The following is an 18,139-nucleotide window of genomic DNA, read 5'->3' as shown; positions in this document are numbered from 1 at the left end:
GGATTTACCAGCAGCGTGTCCTTGTGCAGGTTTTCCACCCCTTTGACAGTCAGGCTAAAAGAGACCCAGCTTCTGGAACAGATGTAACACGCTGTCTGTCACTCCTAGGCTGCTCCAGCCCTCTAGCTTCTCTGCATCGTCTCACCATTCAGCCTCCCTCTGACAGTAGAAATACTGGACATTGAGTGGTAGGTCATCAGATGCTGCCAGAAGATTTAAATTGTGCCAACAACATCTCCACTGGCGAGGGATAAACCGTAGCTTGCCTTTGCTCAGGCTTCAAAACCCCATTTGTGATGTCCAGACAGAAACTATTCCTGACATAGTAGGCACTAGGAAATGCTGAGCAAATGAGATTGAGTCTGGGCTGGGAAAAATAGTTATGTCCGTAGATTCACCTAGGGGATTGTCCAGTTGTCTTCATAGAAAACATTATCATCATCATCCGGGTGAGCAAAGCAGACATCATAGGCAGGGGGTGGAGTATGAGGTTCCGAGGTGGGGGTCACCCTCAAGCTTTGCAGGTCAGGAGCGGTGGACACAACTCGTGGTCCTCGCAGTCGGAGGCTGATAAGAGCATTCCCAGGGCTTCTGGCAGGCGTCATAGTTCCCTCTGAACCCACTCGCCTTTCCAGTCGGCCTGTCGTAGACCTGTCTGGTTGGTTAGGCTGTCCTCCATCAACTCCTGGGATGATTACAACACTGCTGTAAGGAGGTGGTTGATCCAACGGTTGGGGCTGGTCCTGTGATTCCAACACCACCACTGCCTCTTCATAGGTTGGTACCTCAAAAGCTGCGTTGTCCCTGAGGGAGGAGAAATAAGGTTGCTAGTGGCTGGCTGAAAGAAGCCCCTTTTTCTTTTCCTGTTTGCTAGTCACAGAAGACCACTCTGCTGATCCCTGACCCCTGTTGTCACTGATACCAGTGACAGAGGAAAGTTGTCTGTGCCTCAAACTAAAAAGATAGAGGGAGCCAGGGCTCAAAGTACGTTCCTGACATCCTTTTGGCCCCTTAAACTCACCGTGCGTTGCCTGAAGACCCCGGGCTCTCTGTCTGCATAGACTGTACTGATCTTTGCATTGACCGGAACCCCCATTCCAGGCAACAGGCGAGAAGACAGGCAAAGAAGCAGCAGCCAGCCAGGCTGAGAAAGAAATATGCAGCAGGGGCGACTTTTGGCCATGAACCCAGCAAAACCAGCCCCAGGAGGAGGGAGGCACTGCTCAGGAAGAGAAATGGTTTCTTCAGTCTCCCCCACAACTGGCTTGGCACCATGGCCCCTTCCCAGGGCACCTGCAAAAAGACACACAGTTGTGTGTAAACCAGCCCTTGGCCTCATGGTTGGGTCAGACACCAAGACCAGCATAGCAGACTCCTCTGTTTCGGCTGCACGATCTTTAATTTCAAATCCAACAAGCGTCTCCTTCAGTTCCATAATTCTGTATAGGTTATTTGGAAAAGCATGAGAACCAGGCCAGAGGTTCTGATTCCCAGCCCTTGCGTGGTTTACCATATGATGGTCTGTCTGCCTGCCTCCTTATGGCTCCTTATGGCCTCCCTTCCAGCTTCTTTCTATACTATGCAGGATCCAGTGACAACCACCCTACCTGCGGCCTCAGGATATACATATAGCATCTTTGGAATCCAGGTAATAGGGCAGGCCCTGCCCTTTTCTCTATTACTTCTCTAGAAGGACTTCTACCCTCGGCCTCCCCAGTCTAGAGGCCCTCTGACTGATCTTTTTGGAGAGAGAAGCAGAGAGGGTGTATCACTTACCCTTGCCCCAGTCTTCTGATCTCCCCCACCATCCAGTCAGACAGTGCTTTGGTTGGAAGGAGAAAGTGTACTTCGATGCAACAAAGCCATGGAAAAATTCAGTAAGAAAAATTCAGGCCTGGTGTTCTGGCCCTCACGACTTTCCCATCTCTTCTACACCCCCCACCCCCCATCTTACAGACACACCCCAGCACCCATCTGCCCAATTCACTAGCCTCAGATTTCAAGTTTACTGCCAGGAATCAGCCCAAGGTCTGGGAAGGAGAATGCAGGCAGGAGAGGCCTTGTCTTTTCTCCCAAACAGAGCAACTCTTAGGCAGCCCCAATCCCCAACCAGCCTTTCAGTAGTTCCCTGAGCCCTGAGTACTAAGCGGCCCCACTGCTGGGATGTCTCCAGCCTCTGACCATGGCCCCAGCAGTTAATGCTCACCTTTCTCCACCCCGGTGTCCAGCAGAAACCAGGTCAGCCAGCAGGAGAGCAGGAGGAGGAGGCGGAGCCCACTGGTCCCACCCTCTCTTCTGCCCCAATCCCTTCTTCCTGTCCAGTCTTCTTCCTCCCTCCCCCTTTCTCTTCAAGGCTGGATCTGCTACTGCACCTTGATTTCTACTCCACCCAACCTCATAAGGAGGCTTCCCTCAACTTCCATGATCTTTGTACTTAGGACCCAAGTGAGAAGTAACCTTTCACGCTCCCGTCTCAGTGTACCTTGTAATCACAGCCATCTGCCTGAATACTTTATTTCCTGCCTGTATCAACCAGGTGACTGGGAGCAGAGGTGAAGCTTACTGAATCTCTGTCGATCACACTCTGCTGCTGTGTTTTGCACACGATGAACTATGCTGTGGCCATAATGTGCCCTGTGTCTGCTGCTGCTCCACGGATTCCTTGTTGTTTTTTGTGAGTGTGTGTGCTTCTTGGTTGGGTTAACTAGATTCTTCAAAATCTACCTCCCCACCAAGCCATAACTGCTTCAGAGTTGGTGTCTATTGTGCAACCACAGCAATCCTTCCTTCCTCTGTTCCTGCCTTTTCCAGTGCTTTCTACTTTACTGTCTACTTACTTTTCTTCCACTTAGAGTTTCTCTAGGGAAGTGACAAATGCCAGTCATCTCTGAAATGAACATGGCTCTTGACACGGGTGGGCACTGCCCAGTAGAACAGATTCTCTCACTAGAAGTCAGATGGGTCACCATGCCTGCCGATCCAGGAGCCACTGTAGTTGTGGGCCAGGCAACACTCTGTTAAGGGAGTTGTGGGGAGATGGAGAGGGGTGGTGTTCTTGAGCCAAACTTGGCTCTGTTCCTTCAGAGTATCAACAGTGACACACCAATGGGAACTGTAGACAAAGAGGCACAAATATAACCTGGGAACCTTAGGGACAGTTGTGAGGGGGCTAGGCAGGGTTGTTGTAGCAGCATGTGTGGGGTGGTGGTGAAATTTCATTATGTTCTTCAGTCCCAGATTGCTTTGGAGATAAGGAAGAGACACATAAGGCCATAGTGTCTACATGAAGTGTATGTTATACAAAGTAGAAATGGGGGTGGGGGATGGGAAGAGGGCTGGTTATTTTCTTCACATCAAATAAAATCTTCATCTTCTTCATCATCATCATCATTTGGATATAGAGCAAGCTAGATAGCTAAGAATGACTTCAAACTTATGTAGCCCATAATGGTTTCAGATTCATGGTCCTCCTGCTACATCTTCCTGAGTGTGTTGTGATTATAGACCTGTACCACAGCATCCAGCTCATATTTGTTCATTTACTATTAGGAAAGTATAGCTGGAATCAGGAGTTTTGACCTTTAATATATGAGCAGAAGGAAATTGGCAAAGGTTCACTGGTTTGTATCATAAGTTAGTGAGTTTTGTTAAGGAGTGAGAGAGGAGTGGAGGTGAGAGACAAGAGACCAAAGGGTATGGACCTGAGTTTCTACAGTATGAGGATTAGTTATGCAGGATTGGAGAGCTGGGACCTTTGTAGCTTTAAGGTCTTGGTTGACAGAGGAGAGTACAGTAGATTTGTTGATGGTAATAAGAACTAGATCCAAATCAGAGGCAGGATTTTATGGCTGCACAGTTAATGTATTCTTTGTTCCAAGAATTTTAAATGGATTAAAAAATAGCATTTCTTTAAAAATTAAATGTTACAATATATTTAAAAGTTACAGAAAATTATTTATAGTTAACATGGTCATTTAAAAGTTTTATAGCTTCTTTCGGGCCTATGTACATACAAACCAGACTTTAGTCAAGGATCTTCATCATTTTGTATCTTTAAAAAGTTTTAAATGGGGGCTAGGAAGGTGGCTCAGTGGAAGAGTGCTTGCCTTACATGCATGAGACCCTGGGTTTGATTCCTTGGCACCACATAAGCAGAAAAAGCCGGAAGTGGCGCTGTGGTTCAAGTGGTAGAGCACTAGCCTTGAGCTGAAGAGCTGAGGGACAGCGCCCAGGCCCAGAGTTCAGGCCCCACGACCAACCAAAAAAAAAAAAAAGTTTTAAATGTTAGATAGTATATATTTTCCTGTTGATACAGTCTTTATTATAGTAACTTTTCTTTCTTTTTCCTATTGTGTGTTACAGTTTTGCATATGCTAAGTACTTGTTCTGTGCTTATCTATGTGCTCCCACTTTTAAAGTAATTTCTAACAAACAAAGCAAAACAAGCTATAATTTAAAATATTCTATTTAATTTTTATGATCATTAAAAGTGATGACAGAAGAGACAGAAAATAGGTTAGAGGTTGCTAGGACCAGCAGGTGGAGGGAGGAAGGAGTAGTTAATTGCTAATGGAATTCTTTGTGGAGTGACCAAAAAAAAAAAAAAGGTTTAGAATTCGATGTTGGTGAGGCTTTCAAAACTCTATGAACAAACTAAAAAGAACCTCACTGAATTGCACACTTCCAAAGGGTGAATTATATCTCATTAAAGCTATTCAAAAAAAATGCAGAAGGCTGGGTGCCGGTGGCTCACGCCTGTAATCCTAGGAGGATGAGATCCCTGAGGATCGCAGTTCAAAGCCATCACGGGCAGGAAAGTCTGTGAAACTCTTATCTCCAATAAACCACCAGAAAACTGGAAATGGTGCTGTAGCTCAAGTGGTAGAGCACTAGCCTTGAGCTGAAGAGCTGAGGGACAGTGCCCAGGCCCAGAGTTCAAGCCCCATGACTGACAAAAAAAAAAAAAAAAAAAATATATATATATATATATATATATATATAGAGAGAGAGAGAGAGAGAGAGGGCTTCTTATATGTAGTTTTTCCTTCTTTTGGGGGTCAAATTATGAATTTTGAAAGGAGGATAAATTGTACAGTATGCCATTTTTGATAAATATTGATATGTAAGCCTCTATTGCCTTAAATACAAATGACTGAACATTTCTCAAAAGGTTTACCTTTTTAAAATTCTTCAAATTGGTATCCATAGCCAAATATGAATGTATAACTCTGTCGTTTTACTTTCTACATCTCTGGAGACTCACTAGCTCCCCTGTGCCTGCTGTTCCCACCTCACTGTGTTATAGGAGAAGAGGAGAGGACTGCCAGGCTATAGGTGAGACGTGGATGCCCCCTGCACAGTGTGCTTACTTCTATTCTGTGATTTGTGTGTGTGTGTGTGTGTTTCTGAATCAGGGTCTACTTTAAATGGTAGTATGTTTGGTGTACATTGTTCACTGTGTTACATATGCAAATTAAGAAATTAACATGTGCATGATATCATAGGAGATAGTCTGTATGATTATGCACATTTTACAAATGGGGTCAGAAACTTCGGGAACTGCAATAACCAGTGGGGCCCCAAGGGCCTGGCCCACTGGAGGGGGCTGGGCATCAAGAGGCTGAGGTCATCACCCCATGGGGTGGGCTTTCAAGAGCTGTCAAGAAGTGGTTGAAGAGTGGGCAGTTTAGGGGAGGGGCTGAGTGGTGGTTGAGACTGTTAGACCCATTGGAGTGGGGGAGGGGGCACAGCCTATGTATATAGGCTGTGTATTACAAGCAGGGAGGTATAGGGGGGGCGGAGAGAAAGACAGCAAGAGGTGCCTACCGAAGCAGATCAGAACAGGTCTGTGGAGAGGCCTGAGGCTTCTAGAGAGGCCTGTGGAGAGGCCTCCACTGGAGTAGAGCAGGGCAGGCCTGTGGAGAGGCCTGTGGAGAGTGGAGAGGCCTGCAGAGAAGGAGGAAGGAAGGAAAAGGAAAGCCTTCCCCTTTGGAGCTTTGGAGCTTTTGGAGGTCTGAGTTGTGGAGGTTTGCCAACCAAGTTACAGAACAACTAATAAAGGTCAGGGCTGCCCATAGGAGGCTTGGAGGTTTGGTGGTCCAGGCTGTTCTTGGTTCTGGGTAGCCAGCTCAGGACAAGTTGTCACCTTTGACTATGCCAAGATGGATTGTCACACTCTCAGGTCATAGTAGAACCTAGGTGGCAGGGATGAAGTTAGGGTTTTAACCCACAGTCCCAGCCTGCCAGATCCCTGGCTCTTACTGTGTCATTCTCCCTCCAGTCATTTTGGCTGCTCTTTCTAATGACAACTTAGAAAAATGGTTATGATACAGTGTCATCATTGCTCTGATCTTCCCTGAAGAATTGGTTAATTGTGATTTTCCTCATTGTTTGGCATCTTAACAGAAGGCTGATCTTCAGATGTTGAGGACAATAATGGAGACTATCAGAAATAAAGTAAGGCTATTGATACTTCAGGAAAGATGGGAAAATGAAAATTGCAGAGTTTGTATCAGATTATTAATTAAGACTTAAGAGCTGTAGAATCCAAAGCAGGTAGCTTAAAGGGATCATGAGGGTCACAGATAATAACCCATTTCTGTGTTGAAACTATGATTAGGCTCACATACATGATCTCATTGGCTCCTTGGTAACAAGCATTCAGAGTAAATCTGCTTATCATTTACATTGCATATTTGTTTAGTTTAGAAACAAACTCAGAGTCTTGACCTTTTAATCTGACTGTATTTTTCTGTTCATTAACCACCTTGTTGCTTCCATAAATCCTTTGATATCGAAGGATAAATAATACATGGTATCACCATCACTTCTGGTTTTCATATTGTACAGTGCTCATTAGGAAAGAATGGAGTGAACAGGATTCAGGCAGCCAATCAAGCTCCGGTATTTAGCACAAAGCTGCCAAAAGCTATTCTGAAATTTGAGAATGTTTGTGTGGTTGCTAAGTAACCAAAACAACAACAACAAAAGCATTGTTTTTGTAGGAAATGCCTGCTGATGATGGCCAGAGTCCTGTGTGCACATGTCCCTAAATACTAGCAAACGGGAGGTATTGGGGTTAGGCACGTGCGTATTTTGGTGATGGTTGAACTGAGTTTCAAATGTCAATTCCACCACTTCCTAGTTGTGTGACCTTGGGTAAGTTATATAACCTTTCTGAGCTTCAGTTTCTAAACTGTAAATCAGTGAAAATAAGTCTATGCTTATCACCCCTTTCTTACCCTGCTCCTTCCTGTAGCCTGTTGAACTGCAGCAGAAATTTATGGCTTGGATTTAATGGGCACATCTGTATGAGACCAGCAGGGGGCAACATCCTGTGACGGGGAACCAATTTCACCGTGTGGCACTCTGTGTGTTTACACTGTACACACTCCCTATGCCAATCTTGTAAGGATATCTACCAAGGAGAGGTATCACATTTGGCTTGTGCCTTCAGAATTTTGTGATAGAGAGATAAAGAATTTGAAAGAATTAAATACTGATTAATGACAGTATCTGAGAAAGTATCAATGTTGTGTAGATAAGTATATATATACATGATTAAAATATAGTTATTATAGTTAAGTAAACATAATCTATAATGAGAGTATAAATTAAATACTTAAAAGGATTGAAATACCATGAAAAAGAAAAACAAAAAGTGATACATAGAGTTTCCTTGAATACAATTGGAAGTATACCATAATTACTCCTTTTAATTTTATTTTTGTGTCAGTACTGAGGCTTGAACTCAGGGCCTGAGTGCTGGCTCTTAGTTTTTTTTTCCCTCAAAGCTAACACCCTATCACGTGAGCTATAGCTCCACTTCCAGTGTGGTGGTTCATTGGAAATAAGAATCTCATGGAATTTCCTTCCAGGGCTGACTTCAAATCTTGATTCTAAGAGCTCATGCTCCTCAGAAGTTAAGACTGCAGTCATGAGGTACCCATTCTTGGTTTATTACTGTCTTTTATATTGCTTTTTTCATCTAACAATATATGTTGAAGATTAGTCCTTACCAACATATATAGGCTAATTTATTATTAATTATTAAAAGCATAGAAAAAAATGGCCTGAAACTGTAGTTTAGTGATGTGTAAAGCACTGTATTTGTTCCCCAGTACTGTAAAAAAAAATATAGAAAATAATTGACTTATACCCACTTAGATTTTACAGATCTGCACCATTATTGGCTCTGCAATGACAATCTTTCCATTTGTGTCATTCACATACACAAATGAGGTGAAGTTTTTTAAGGAGGGCCAAATTATCCTCCAAAGAAGCCAGATCTCTCTTCCACATTGTAGGAGTGTCACTGACATTGCAGGAGGACCCGTGCATCCCCACACTTGCAGAAAGTGTCATCAGATGTAGGTGGAGGAAATTGTTTCATTCTGCGCTTGCTTATGTGGATGCTCTAGAGTGCATACGGTGGGTCAGAAAGGAATCATACTTGTAGGGAACTTACTGTCCAGAGAGGAAAGACAAGGTAAACAGTGACGAGTGTTGGGAGCAAGGTACAGCAGTTCAGAGGAGGGACTGAGCACCGGGAAGGGTGGGTCAGGAATGCACCAGGGAGGAGAATAGGCCTTAATGTTGTGTCAGTAATTAGCCTGCAGAATTGATTGAATAAATACCTGCCTATCATTTATTGGTTAGCAGTGAATAGGTACTGACTCAGGACTCATGATCATCTTCTGATACTTTCATTCTCTTTCAGTTGCCTTTTTCTGGCACAAATCTTTTCACTCCCTTTACAAGTCTTTTTTTTTTTTTTTGAGTCTGGCAGTTTCTAGAACCAGCCACCCCTTTGAAAAGAGACTGAGCTGAAAAAGGAAGTAGAATTTTTCTCTAGAGATGGGAACATTTTCAGAATGTTGACTTATGTATTTGAGATTTACTTCAAATTTAGATGTAAGAAATAAATAGTAGCATACACAAAGAAAACTCTTGGTAGTGGAAATAAATCACTGTTGTAATGGTATCACATGAAACTGCAGTCATGAAATCTTTCAACATGTAAATAATTTCCAACTCTCTTTTATAGTTAATTATTTAGGGTTGGTTATTTCTTTTTTCTTTTTCTTTTTTTCTTTTCTTTTCTTTTTTTTGGGTCCAGTCGTGGGGCCTGTACTCTGGGCCTGGGCCCTGTCCCTCAGCTCTTCAGCTCAAGGCTAGCACTATAATACTTGAGCCACAGCACCACTTCCAGCTTTTTTCTTTTTGCTTATGTGGTGCTGAGGAATCGAACCCAGGGCCTCATGCATGTAAGGCAAGCGCTCTACCACTGAGCCACCTTCCCAGCCCTGGCTATTTCTTTTTTAAAGTTAATTTCTAAGGGACATTATAACTAATTTATAATACATAACTAATTATGTATAACTTATGAATAATTATAACTAATATGTATATATTCTAATATATGACATATAAATGTGCTTTTATTTTTTTAGAATATTTAATATAAAAACAATTAAATAGAGCTGAGCCCCAGGCTTATGCCTATAATCCTAGCTATTCAGGAGGCTTAGGTCTGAGAATCAAAGTTCAAAGCCAGCCCAGGCAAGAAAGTCCATGAAACTGTCCAATTATCCAGCAACAAAGCCAGAAGTGGAGCTGTGGCTCAAATGATAGAGCACAGCCTTGAATGGAAAAAGCTGAGGGACAGTGCCCAGACCCTAAGTTCAAGCCCCAGTCTCATTGCCTACTCACCTAAATAAATACAAAATAAAAGATGAGTTGATCTTACTGAAGCCAAGAGTTTTTGTTCTCCCCACATCCATTAAAGGGACTTCCTAGGTGGGTTAAGGTCAGGGGATGAATAAGCAGGAGTCCAGCTGGCCTCTCTCCTGGGGTTTGAATGGCTACCTTTTCCTGCTTCTGCTGGTGCCAGAGCTGAATGAAGGGCTGTGACTTCTGAGAAGAAAAAATGATGACTAATGACCCCAAATGCCAGTCTTCCACCCAGACCCCACTTTCATCCTCAACCTCCCTGCCTTGCAACAGCATCGTTTCTGGAAATCTCCACTTGTTTTTCCTACTCTGTGCCTTTCCCCGCCTCTCCGTTGACTTTGCTTGTCTTCTTTTTTTTCCTTCTCTCACTGACCTTTTTTTCATTGCTTCATTTCTTTGAAAAGCATTTGCCCTGAATGTATTAAGTGTTTACAGCATCAGCTATTGCATTGTAGTATGTGGGGTCCAGTGCAAAGTGAAAATTCAGGTCTATGAGTTAAAATAAACATCATGAAGAGCAAGGTGTGGTGCATGCATTAAATGCATGTAATTAATGCATTTAATGCGGCCTCCCTCCGGAGCCTGAGGTAGGGGGACCACAAGTTTGAGGTCAATCTAGGATATAGTGAGACTGTGTCTCAAAAATCCATTTCTCCAAATTCTTTTATTTATTTATTTATTTGCCAGTCCTGGGTTTTGAACTCAGGGCCTGGGTGCTGTCCCTGAGCTTCTTTTTGCTCAAGGCTAGCACTCTATACTTGAGCCATAGCACTACTTCTGGCTTTTTCTGTGTATGGGGTACTAAGGAATTGAACCCAGTGTTTCATGAATGCTAGGTAAGCACTCTACCGCTAAGCCACCTTCCCAGCCCTTCCCCAAATTCTAATTTAAACATAGTGATAGGAAGCAGTGAGCCAGATGTGAGGCCATGTGGATGTATAGATTGCAAACTCTTGTGCTGGCCTCACATGCGTAGAATGGGAGTCCTAGGGTGAGCTAGAAGCTCATAGAATTATAATCTGATTACACCCCTTTCTCCCTCCTGAACAATATGAAATGTTTTATTTTTTTAAATTTTATTCTTCCGACTTTGACAAATACTGTGTTTATGGGGAACAACATGTTTATGTTGTAGAATGATTAACATATCTATGTTACCACCATTTTTGAGTTGATAACATTTAATATGCATTGCTTTAAGTATTTGGACAGAAACAATATGTCTCTAACGATGGTTATCATGATGTGCAGTAGTTAGGAGGTCGCTTAATAATTCATTATTTTTTAAAGTACCAGGGGTTTGAACTCAAAACCTCACACTTGCTAAGTTTATGTGATAACACTAAGTCATGCTTCCAATCTTAGCTGGTTAAGATAGAGTCTTTCTTCTGTTCAGCATATGCTTGAATGGTTTCTTGTTGTTAGTAGGGTGGCAGGTGAACACCACTGTGTCCAGCTTTCTTCTGTTGAGATGGGATCTCTCAGACTTCTACCTTGGCTGGCTTGGAACCAATCTCAACCTCCTATGTAGTTTAGGATGACAGATTGACAGATTGCTTAGCTATGGGTTACAAAGGGGCCCTTGAACTGCGATCCTGCTATTCTCAGCCTCTCCAGTAGCTATTACAGGGCGTGATTCATCCATAGTACCCAGCTGTGTGGGTACTATGGCTGGGTCACACTTTTTTTTGTACCAGTACTGGGACTTGAACTTAGGACCTCTTGCTATCACTCAGCATTTTTGTTTGAGACTGCTTCTCCACCACTGAGCCACGTTTCTACATCTGGCTTTTTGGTGGGAGATAAGAAGCTCTCAGATTTGACTACTTTGGTTGGTTTTGAGCTGTGAGCCTAATATCACAGCCTCCTGAGTAGCTAGGATTACATGTGTGAACCATTGGTGCCCTCATCACAATTTTTGAAATTAAAAAAAAAAAAACCACCAAAAGCCGCAGTGTGGAGACAATGATCTTTATTCATAAAACTTCCTACACTCACTGTGCTCCAGCAGCTCCTATCTACGAGGACCTCTACTTTGTTTTAACTTGGCTCTTAACTTTGTAAAGATTGGACATTTCCCCATCATTTTATGTTATTAACTTCTTTGAAAAAGGGAGGAGTTAACCTGGAAATGTACTTGTGGCACAGAGAATACAGGTTTTAAATCCTGGGTGATGTAGGAATCATGAAAAAGGGGTGAGAGGAAGAAAGCAGATGGGATGGGCTCTGGTTCTTCTGGGGCAAAGAGAAGATGGCATCGGCTGTTCAAGGCTTCCAGCACTACTGAAGGCTCTGTACTTGGTTCCAGCCAGGTGTGCCAATATGATCTCAGTTTCAGAATGAACTCTTCCCACAGTAGTGAATGTGCAATGGAAACTCAGGAACTCGGGATTCTGATGAATGTACGCTGGCACTGACAGAAGCCCTAACTTTGGATAGTGCTTCACAACTGGCATGGGGGATGGGAAAGCTAAAGTACTTTGGAGGGCACTTGGGTTATAAAAGGTCAGAGACAGGGGCTCAGGGGTGTTCTCAGCATCTGCTTGGTGAGTGAACCGAGAACTAGGAAGGGGTGAGGACCTTTCCCAAGTCTCTGTGTACTAACTTTGTTCTGGTTCTATTGGTCTTTGTAATTGGACCTGGCTTAAATATTTGGGCACAAGTTGGGCCATACTCTGGCCCCCTCCACTGGCTCCCCCTCTTATTGGGTTTCTGGTCCCAGCCCTGGTACCATCATCACTGTGGCTGGTCAGGTGGCAAGCTGCTTGGCTGGTAAGTTCATGGGGTTTAGTATTCTGTCTCTGACACAGATCCCTGGGTTTCTAAGTAAGAGAAATGGGGACTGTCTCCTGTGCCTCACACACATCCGTCCACCATGGACTGAGAGGGCTGAGAGTCTGGCAAGAGTTCTTGCCCCAGCCCCTGGAGCAGGACAGATACGACTACGGGAACAAGTGTACACCAACAGTATCAGGGCAGACCTTGACCCAGACATCTTCTGCTTATTGATTGGCATGGGCTTTATTTTGTGGGAAAGCAGAATGTGGGATTCTCCAAAAGGCACTTGGGAAGGGGCAGAAATAAAGGCAGCCATGGCTAATGGTGGACGATTGGTAGGGGTAGGTAGAAGAGACTGCCCCTGGGGCCACAGAAGAGATACCCAAAACCCAGTGCACCAAGGGGGAGGGGGAGGGGGAGGGGCAAAGCCAGTGTCCTGCTGGTTTATACCAGTACTTTGCAGTCTTAGAGTCTGGCACTCTGGGTTAGAGGCGCAGGGCCCATCCACTTCTCTCCTGGATAAAGAAAATTAGAGATGTCCACACACTGTTCACAGGTTATGTGAACAGTGTGATGGTCCCACAGAGCCCCAAGGCTTTCTAGAATGAGCAAGGCTTGCCTTCAGGATCCAGAAGCTTTCCTTCTCTCCTTTGAAGTAGGAAGTCACCCCTGCTCCCACCCCTTCTCCCCACCCTGACGTCCAGCCTTGAGCAGCACTGCTTCCTTGTTGGAAGTGCTAAGCACTTGTTCGGAACACTTCCTTCTGGTCAGCGGGAGTAAGCGTGGGTATCAAGGCCCAGAATAGAAACTTGAACTTACCCAGCAAGTATGCTAGCACCTCCATGCGGTCAGAGCCAAATAACATGTGGGTTTTACCATCCAAATGGACCACAGTGGTAGGGAGCCCAAAGGCCTGCAGAGAACAGTTGAGTGTAGAGAGAAGGTGCTGCAGCAGGTTTGTATTGGGGGTGGGGTGGGAGTTCCAGGCAACACGTGTGTGTGGGGGGGGAGGGGGTGCTGGTACAGAAGGAAAACCAACGAAGGGATCTTTGCCAAGAGCCTTCATGGGATCGGGTTCCTCTTCTGCTTCGGTAGCACAGAGCCTTTGGCTCCTGTCTCACCCTCCACCTCCCTCTCTTCCCTTCCCTTCTTGGGCTCAGGTAGAGGAGAAGCAAGTGGGTTGTTTGGAAGAACTGAGGAGGACTCATACTGAGGAGGGGACTTTGGGGAGCGAGTGAAGGGCCCCACACTTACAGTCCCTACCTTCAGGGTGGGACTTGGAAGCAGTTTCTCACCCCATATTTGCAGGCTGCCTCAGTGGTCTCCTTGAGCTTGTTCTTCACCTCTGCTGTGGATGCCTTCTTCAGAAAGTTTTGGGCTTGCTCTGCAGACAAACCTGCTTTCTCTGCAGCCTAAGAGATGGCAGAGAGCACAGCTGTGTCCACGCTGTGTCCACACTGCGTGCAAAAGCTCTAGTCTTTTCCTTCTCTGTCCTCAAGTTTTCCTGGTAAGGCCTTCAGCCACCCCTAAGTCTATTCTTGTCAAGAGAAACTGTCTCCCTGCCTCAGAGTCTTGAGATTAGTAGAAAGAGCAGGGGCATAGAGTCACAGACACAGGTGACTGAATTCCAGAGGACAGAGACTAGCTGGACTCACCTACTCCTTTCACAAGATATAAAATGAACACATCACCTGCTCAACAGGTACAGAGCTTGTCAGTAGCAATGCTAGATTCCAAGTCCAAGTGATTTCCTTTCTACCTCTCAGAATTCCTAAATATCTCTTGCTGTGTGGAATCAAGGACTGGGTTCTAACTCCTCTGGATTGTGGGAGGGGATCATGACTATAGTCACCTGCCTGGTTTTAAGAGAATGATAAAGGTTTCCATTTAAGGGTGATTGTTGAAGTTTTGGATCAGTGGTTCTCAACTTTGGTTGTAGATTACAATCTCCCAAATTGAAAAAATGCCAACCCCAGGTTGGGCATTCTCTAGAGAACATCAGAGCCCTAGGGGGTGGGGTTGGCACTGGGTACTTCTGGTAAGGCTAGTGTTAAGTGGAGCACTGAGACTTGATGTCCTTCTTTTGGAGGTCATGAAGTTTATGCTAAGGGACGATTGTCTATGGCAGGTTAAATCAGAGATTTGAGTCTCAGATGAAATGTTCAGCATAAAGGAATGGACAAGTGAGCAAAAATAAGGCTAGTATGTGGGATGTTATATGGAAATGTAACTTTCAAAAAGTTAAAAATGAGCATGGTAGGCTCATGCCTATAATCCTAGCTACACAGAAGGCTGAAAGCGTGCACACCAGTTCCGGTGCTTGAATTCAGAGTCTGTGCACTGTCCTTAAGCATTTTTCTCAAGTATTCTACTACTTGAACCACAGCTCCACTTCCAGCTTTTTTGGTAGTTAACTGGACATAAAGAGTTTCACAGATTTTCTTGCCGGGCGTGCTTCAAACTGTGATCCTCAGATCTCAGCCTCATGAGCAGCTATAATTATAGTGCCCAGTTGTGAGACTCTTATCTCCAACCACCAAAAAGCTAGACAAGTGATAGAGCACCAGCTTTGAGTAAAAAGTGTACAGGTTCTGAGTTCAAGCCCTAGGACTGGCATGCAAAAAATAGTTAAAAGTGTCATGGAAAGTGTTAAATAAAATTATGCTTATTCTCTGATGAAATAAAGACACAGAAGATATACTGACCATTCTCTGCACATTTAACTTTGGTATGGTTTACCATTTCATGTATTACACATGAATATACCTTACCTCTCTCCTGTAAACTAGAAGACAAGTATTGTTTTGAATTTCCTGACTGAACATTTTTTATCTGAAGCTCTTGCCTCTGCATGGCTTTCGGTGTTTTGAGCATTTTCAATTTGCTGCCATTTCTGTCTGTATAATTTTGGCACCAGGCCCTTATCGTTTCTAGGTCTTTTTAGTCTCCTGCTTTCCACTTTGCATCTGTTGGTGAGGTTTGTGTTGGAGTCTTTGGAGGCTGGGTTCTACCTGCATCTGGGGTTTTGCAAAGTTGATCATCTCTTCCTCATGCATGCTAAGCTCGCAATCTTAACACTGAGCTACACTTTAAGCCTCTGAGAAATCCCCCTCCCCCCCTCATTCTTTTGGTGCTGGTACTTGAACTCAGGGGACATGCTTAGTACTTTTGCTCAAGGCTCTACCACTTGAGACACACTTACACTTCTAGCTTTTTTTCTGGCCTTTTTTTTTTGGTGATTGGTTGTAGGTAAGAGTCTCTCAGATTTGTCTGCCTAGACTAGCTTCTAACCTCCAACCTCAGATCTTAGCCTCCTGAGTAACTAGGATCATAGCTTGGTGGGAAATTCTTTTGAGAATCCTCTTTGTGCCAGCTTTGCATTCATTTGCCCTCTCAAAAACAGACATTCTTTCTCTCTCTGACCTTTCCCACACACTATGAAAATGAGTCTTTGCTTTATCTCCAAAGGCCAGCAGTTGCCATAGTCTCTAGGACCGCCATGGGTGGGGCTGCAGTACTTACCTCTAGGATACTCTGGGGTGCAGCTATGTCTTCATTCTGGGAAGAAGAGAACACTCAGCAGGAAAACACTGTCAGGAGGCAGGATGGCCAGGCCCTCCCTCTGGAAAGTGGCATGGCAAAGTCAGGCCACCATCCAAGCTTCCCAATGGCAGATTCCCAAGAGCCAAGCCCTCACCCGTGACCAGATGCGCATCCACAGCTCCCTGGACACCTTCTCCAGCATCTGTGGTTGCTCCATGTTGACTGCGGTGAGGAATCGCATGGCTGCCAGGGTTCCTGCGGGGTGGAGGTGGGGAGAAGGGTAAGGGGGGGGGAGGTTTGCACACAGACACTAGAGTGTAGGGCTTCTCTCGCAAGTAATCAGACGGAGGGAGGGAGGGCCAGCTCACCCCAGGTGCTGGCTTTCCCAGGCTCACTCACTTGTGGCCTTTCACAAAACTGTTCATAACTGACTTGCCCTGCTCGGCTTCTCCTTATGTCACCAAGAACCTTTCCCCCATACCAACGCTTAGCTTAGCCTGAGTTAGTCTTCCGAGCAAGCCCCTGCTTCCTGCCCCTTTAGTCACCTGCTCTGATCACTGCTGCCCCAATTCCCCAGCCGCACCCCACCTCTTTACCTTTTGGAACAACCTCAGAGAAGAAATCATTGCGGAAATTCAAGGGCACCTGGAAATGCCTTTTCAGGAGATTAAGGTCACCTTTCATGTACTGGGCCTTGGCGGGCAACAGACCCGGCGCCTGGTTTCCTGGTGTGGAGAGTTGGGCAAGTTGGTGAGAGTCAACTCGAGGGTCTCGGGCTTGGCAGACCCGCTCTGGGGATCCCCCACAGGGCACATTACCAGCCCCTTCCTCGCAGCCTCTCACCCGCTCCTCAGAGGTCTCCCCCTTCCTACCGCTGCTCCGCATGACGCCCCCGAGGAGGGTGGGCTGCAACTTCAGCTTGATGTTCCAGAGCTTTTGGTATCTGCACAGGACCTGTCCGCGTGGAGGCAAAGGAGAGCCAGTGTGTGGAAGACTCCAGAAAGACTTCGGAGAAAGTGACAGGGTCCAGAGCAAAGGGCGACAAACTCGCTCCTCCGGATCCCCAAACCTTTGCACCACTGGACGGGTTCCATCCTGCCTGGCACCCCGACCCCCACACTGACGTCAGAGGGCTGGTGGTAGCCCTGGATCCCCCCTCGGCTCCTTGGTGTATCCATCCCCTGTTCTCTTCTGAACCCCGAGGCTGCCCTGTCTTGGGGGGTGAGGGCTCGACTTGGAACCGGCAATGGCACAAGGTGACCTTGAGTCGGGGCGCACTTTGCCTGTCCACGGCCCCCCAACCCCCAGGGCTGCGCCAGAATTCCAGACTTCTGCCCAGGGGGCGCCCCGCGCTCGCGGTGCCTCTGCCCTCCAGGCCTCGGCCTGTCTGCCCCTGTTCCCCCAGGTCACCTCGAAGCCCAGCCAGGAGTAGGGGGACATCACATCGTAGAAGAACTCCAGAGTGCGCGGCCCGGGCCCCATGCTGCCGCGGCAGGTGAAAACACGGGAAAGTCAGGCCACGGAAGAGCAACTAACTGCTCCAGGTCCCTGCGTCCCGGGCGCGCAGACACCGCCCCCGGCGACGGGCACCGCCCCCGGCGGCATGCCCCGCCCCCTGGCGCGCTGGCACCGCCCCCCGAGCGAGACACCGCCCCCCCCGGCGCGCTGGCACCGCCCCCTGCAGCAGGCTCCGCCCCCATCCCTGGCACCGCTCCCCCCGGCGCGCTGGCACCGCCCCCACGGCGCGTACACAGCGCCCCCGGCAGCAGGCTCCCTCCCCCCGCCCCTGGCACCGCCCCCTGCGCGAGACACCGCCCCCCGGCTCGCACACGTCGCCCCCGGCAGCAGGCTCCACCCCCCGCCCCTGGCACCGCCCCCAGCGCGCTGGTAGCGCAGTCCCCGCCCCATCTCCGTTCGGTCGCACTTACAGGTAGTCTTCCCCCCCTTCCGCGCCAGTGCGCAGCCTCCAGAGGCCCCGCCCCGGGGGCCCCCCCCGGCGGGGGCGGGACCGGGCTCCAGCGTGAGTGGGAGCAGAACGGTGTCCAGGGTTCCAGGGGAAGCGCGGTGGGGGGCGCCGGTGGCTCCA

General features: G+C 46.6%; 2 protein-coding genes across 3 annotated transcripts; both read right to left on the bottom strand.

Annotated features, from left to right (window-relative positions):
• Positions 1-230: 230 nt before the first annotated feature.
• On the bottom strand, positions 231-2,221 carry Tmem139 (transmembrane protein 139). Of its 2 annotated transcripts, XM_042677189.1 has the most exons (4): positions 2,207-2,221; positions 1,777-1,846; positions 1,022-1,293; positions 232-804 (listed from the first exon to the last, which is right to left on the bottom strand). In XM_042677189.1, the coding sequence occupies exons 3-4, from the start codon at positions 1,273-1,275 to the stop codon at positions 399-401; spliced, it is 660 nt and encodes a 219-aa protein (XP_042533123.1). In that variant the 5' UTR covers positions 1,276-1,293; positions 1,777-1,846; positions 2,207-2,221; the 3' UTR covers positions 232-398. The 2 variants fall into 2 exon arrangements, with proteins under 2 accessions (XP_042533124.1, XP_042533123.1); XM_042677190.1 differs by lacking the exons at positions 1,022-1,293; positions 2,207-2,221 and having other exon boundaries at positions 231-804; positions 1,777-1,949.
• A 10,504-nt stretch (positions 2,222-12,725) lies between these two features.
• On the bottom strand, positions 12,726-17,619 carry Gstk1 (glutathione S-transferase kappa 1). The gene is made up of 8 exons (XM_042677275.1): positions 17,464-17,619; positions 16,926-17,007; positions 16,650-16,778; positions 16,208-16,308; positions 16,033-16,068; positions 13,806-13,922; positions 13,330-13,423; positions 12,726-13,025 (listed from the first exon to the last, which is right to left on the bottom strand). Exons 1-8 carry the CDS (start codon positions 17,533-17,535, stop codon positions 12,976-12,978), a joined length of 681 nt encoding a protein of 226 aa, XP_042533209.1. The 5' UTR covers positions 17,536-17,619; the 3' UTR covers positions 12,726-12,975.
• Between the last annotated feature and the right edge of the window lie 520 nt (positions 17,620-18,139).

Source organism: Dipodomys spectabilis, unplaced genomic scaffold, assembly GCF_019054845.1.
Source record: "Dipodomys spectabilis isolate Male_0828 unplaced genomic scaffold, ASM1905484v1 ptg000034l, whole genome shotgun sequence".
Taxonomy (NCBI): domain Eukaryota; kingdom Metazoa; phylum Chordata; class Mammalia; order Rodentia; family Heteromyidae; genus Dipodomys; species Dipodomys spectabilis.
The sequence above is the reverse complement of the archived record's forward strand: the minus strand, read 5'-3'. Positions and strand labels throughout refer to the sequence as shown.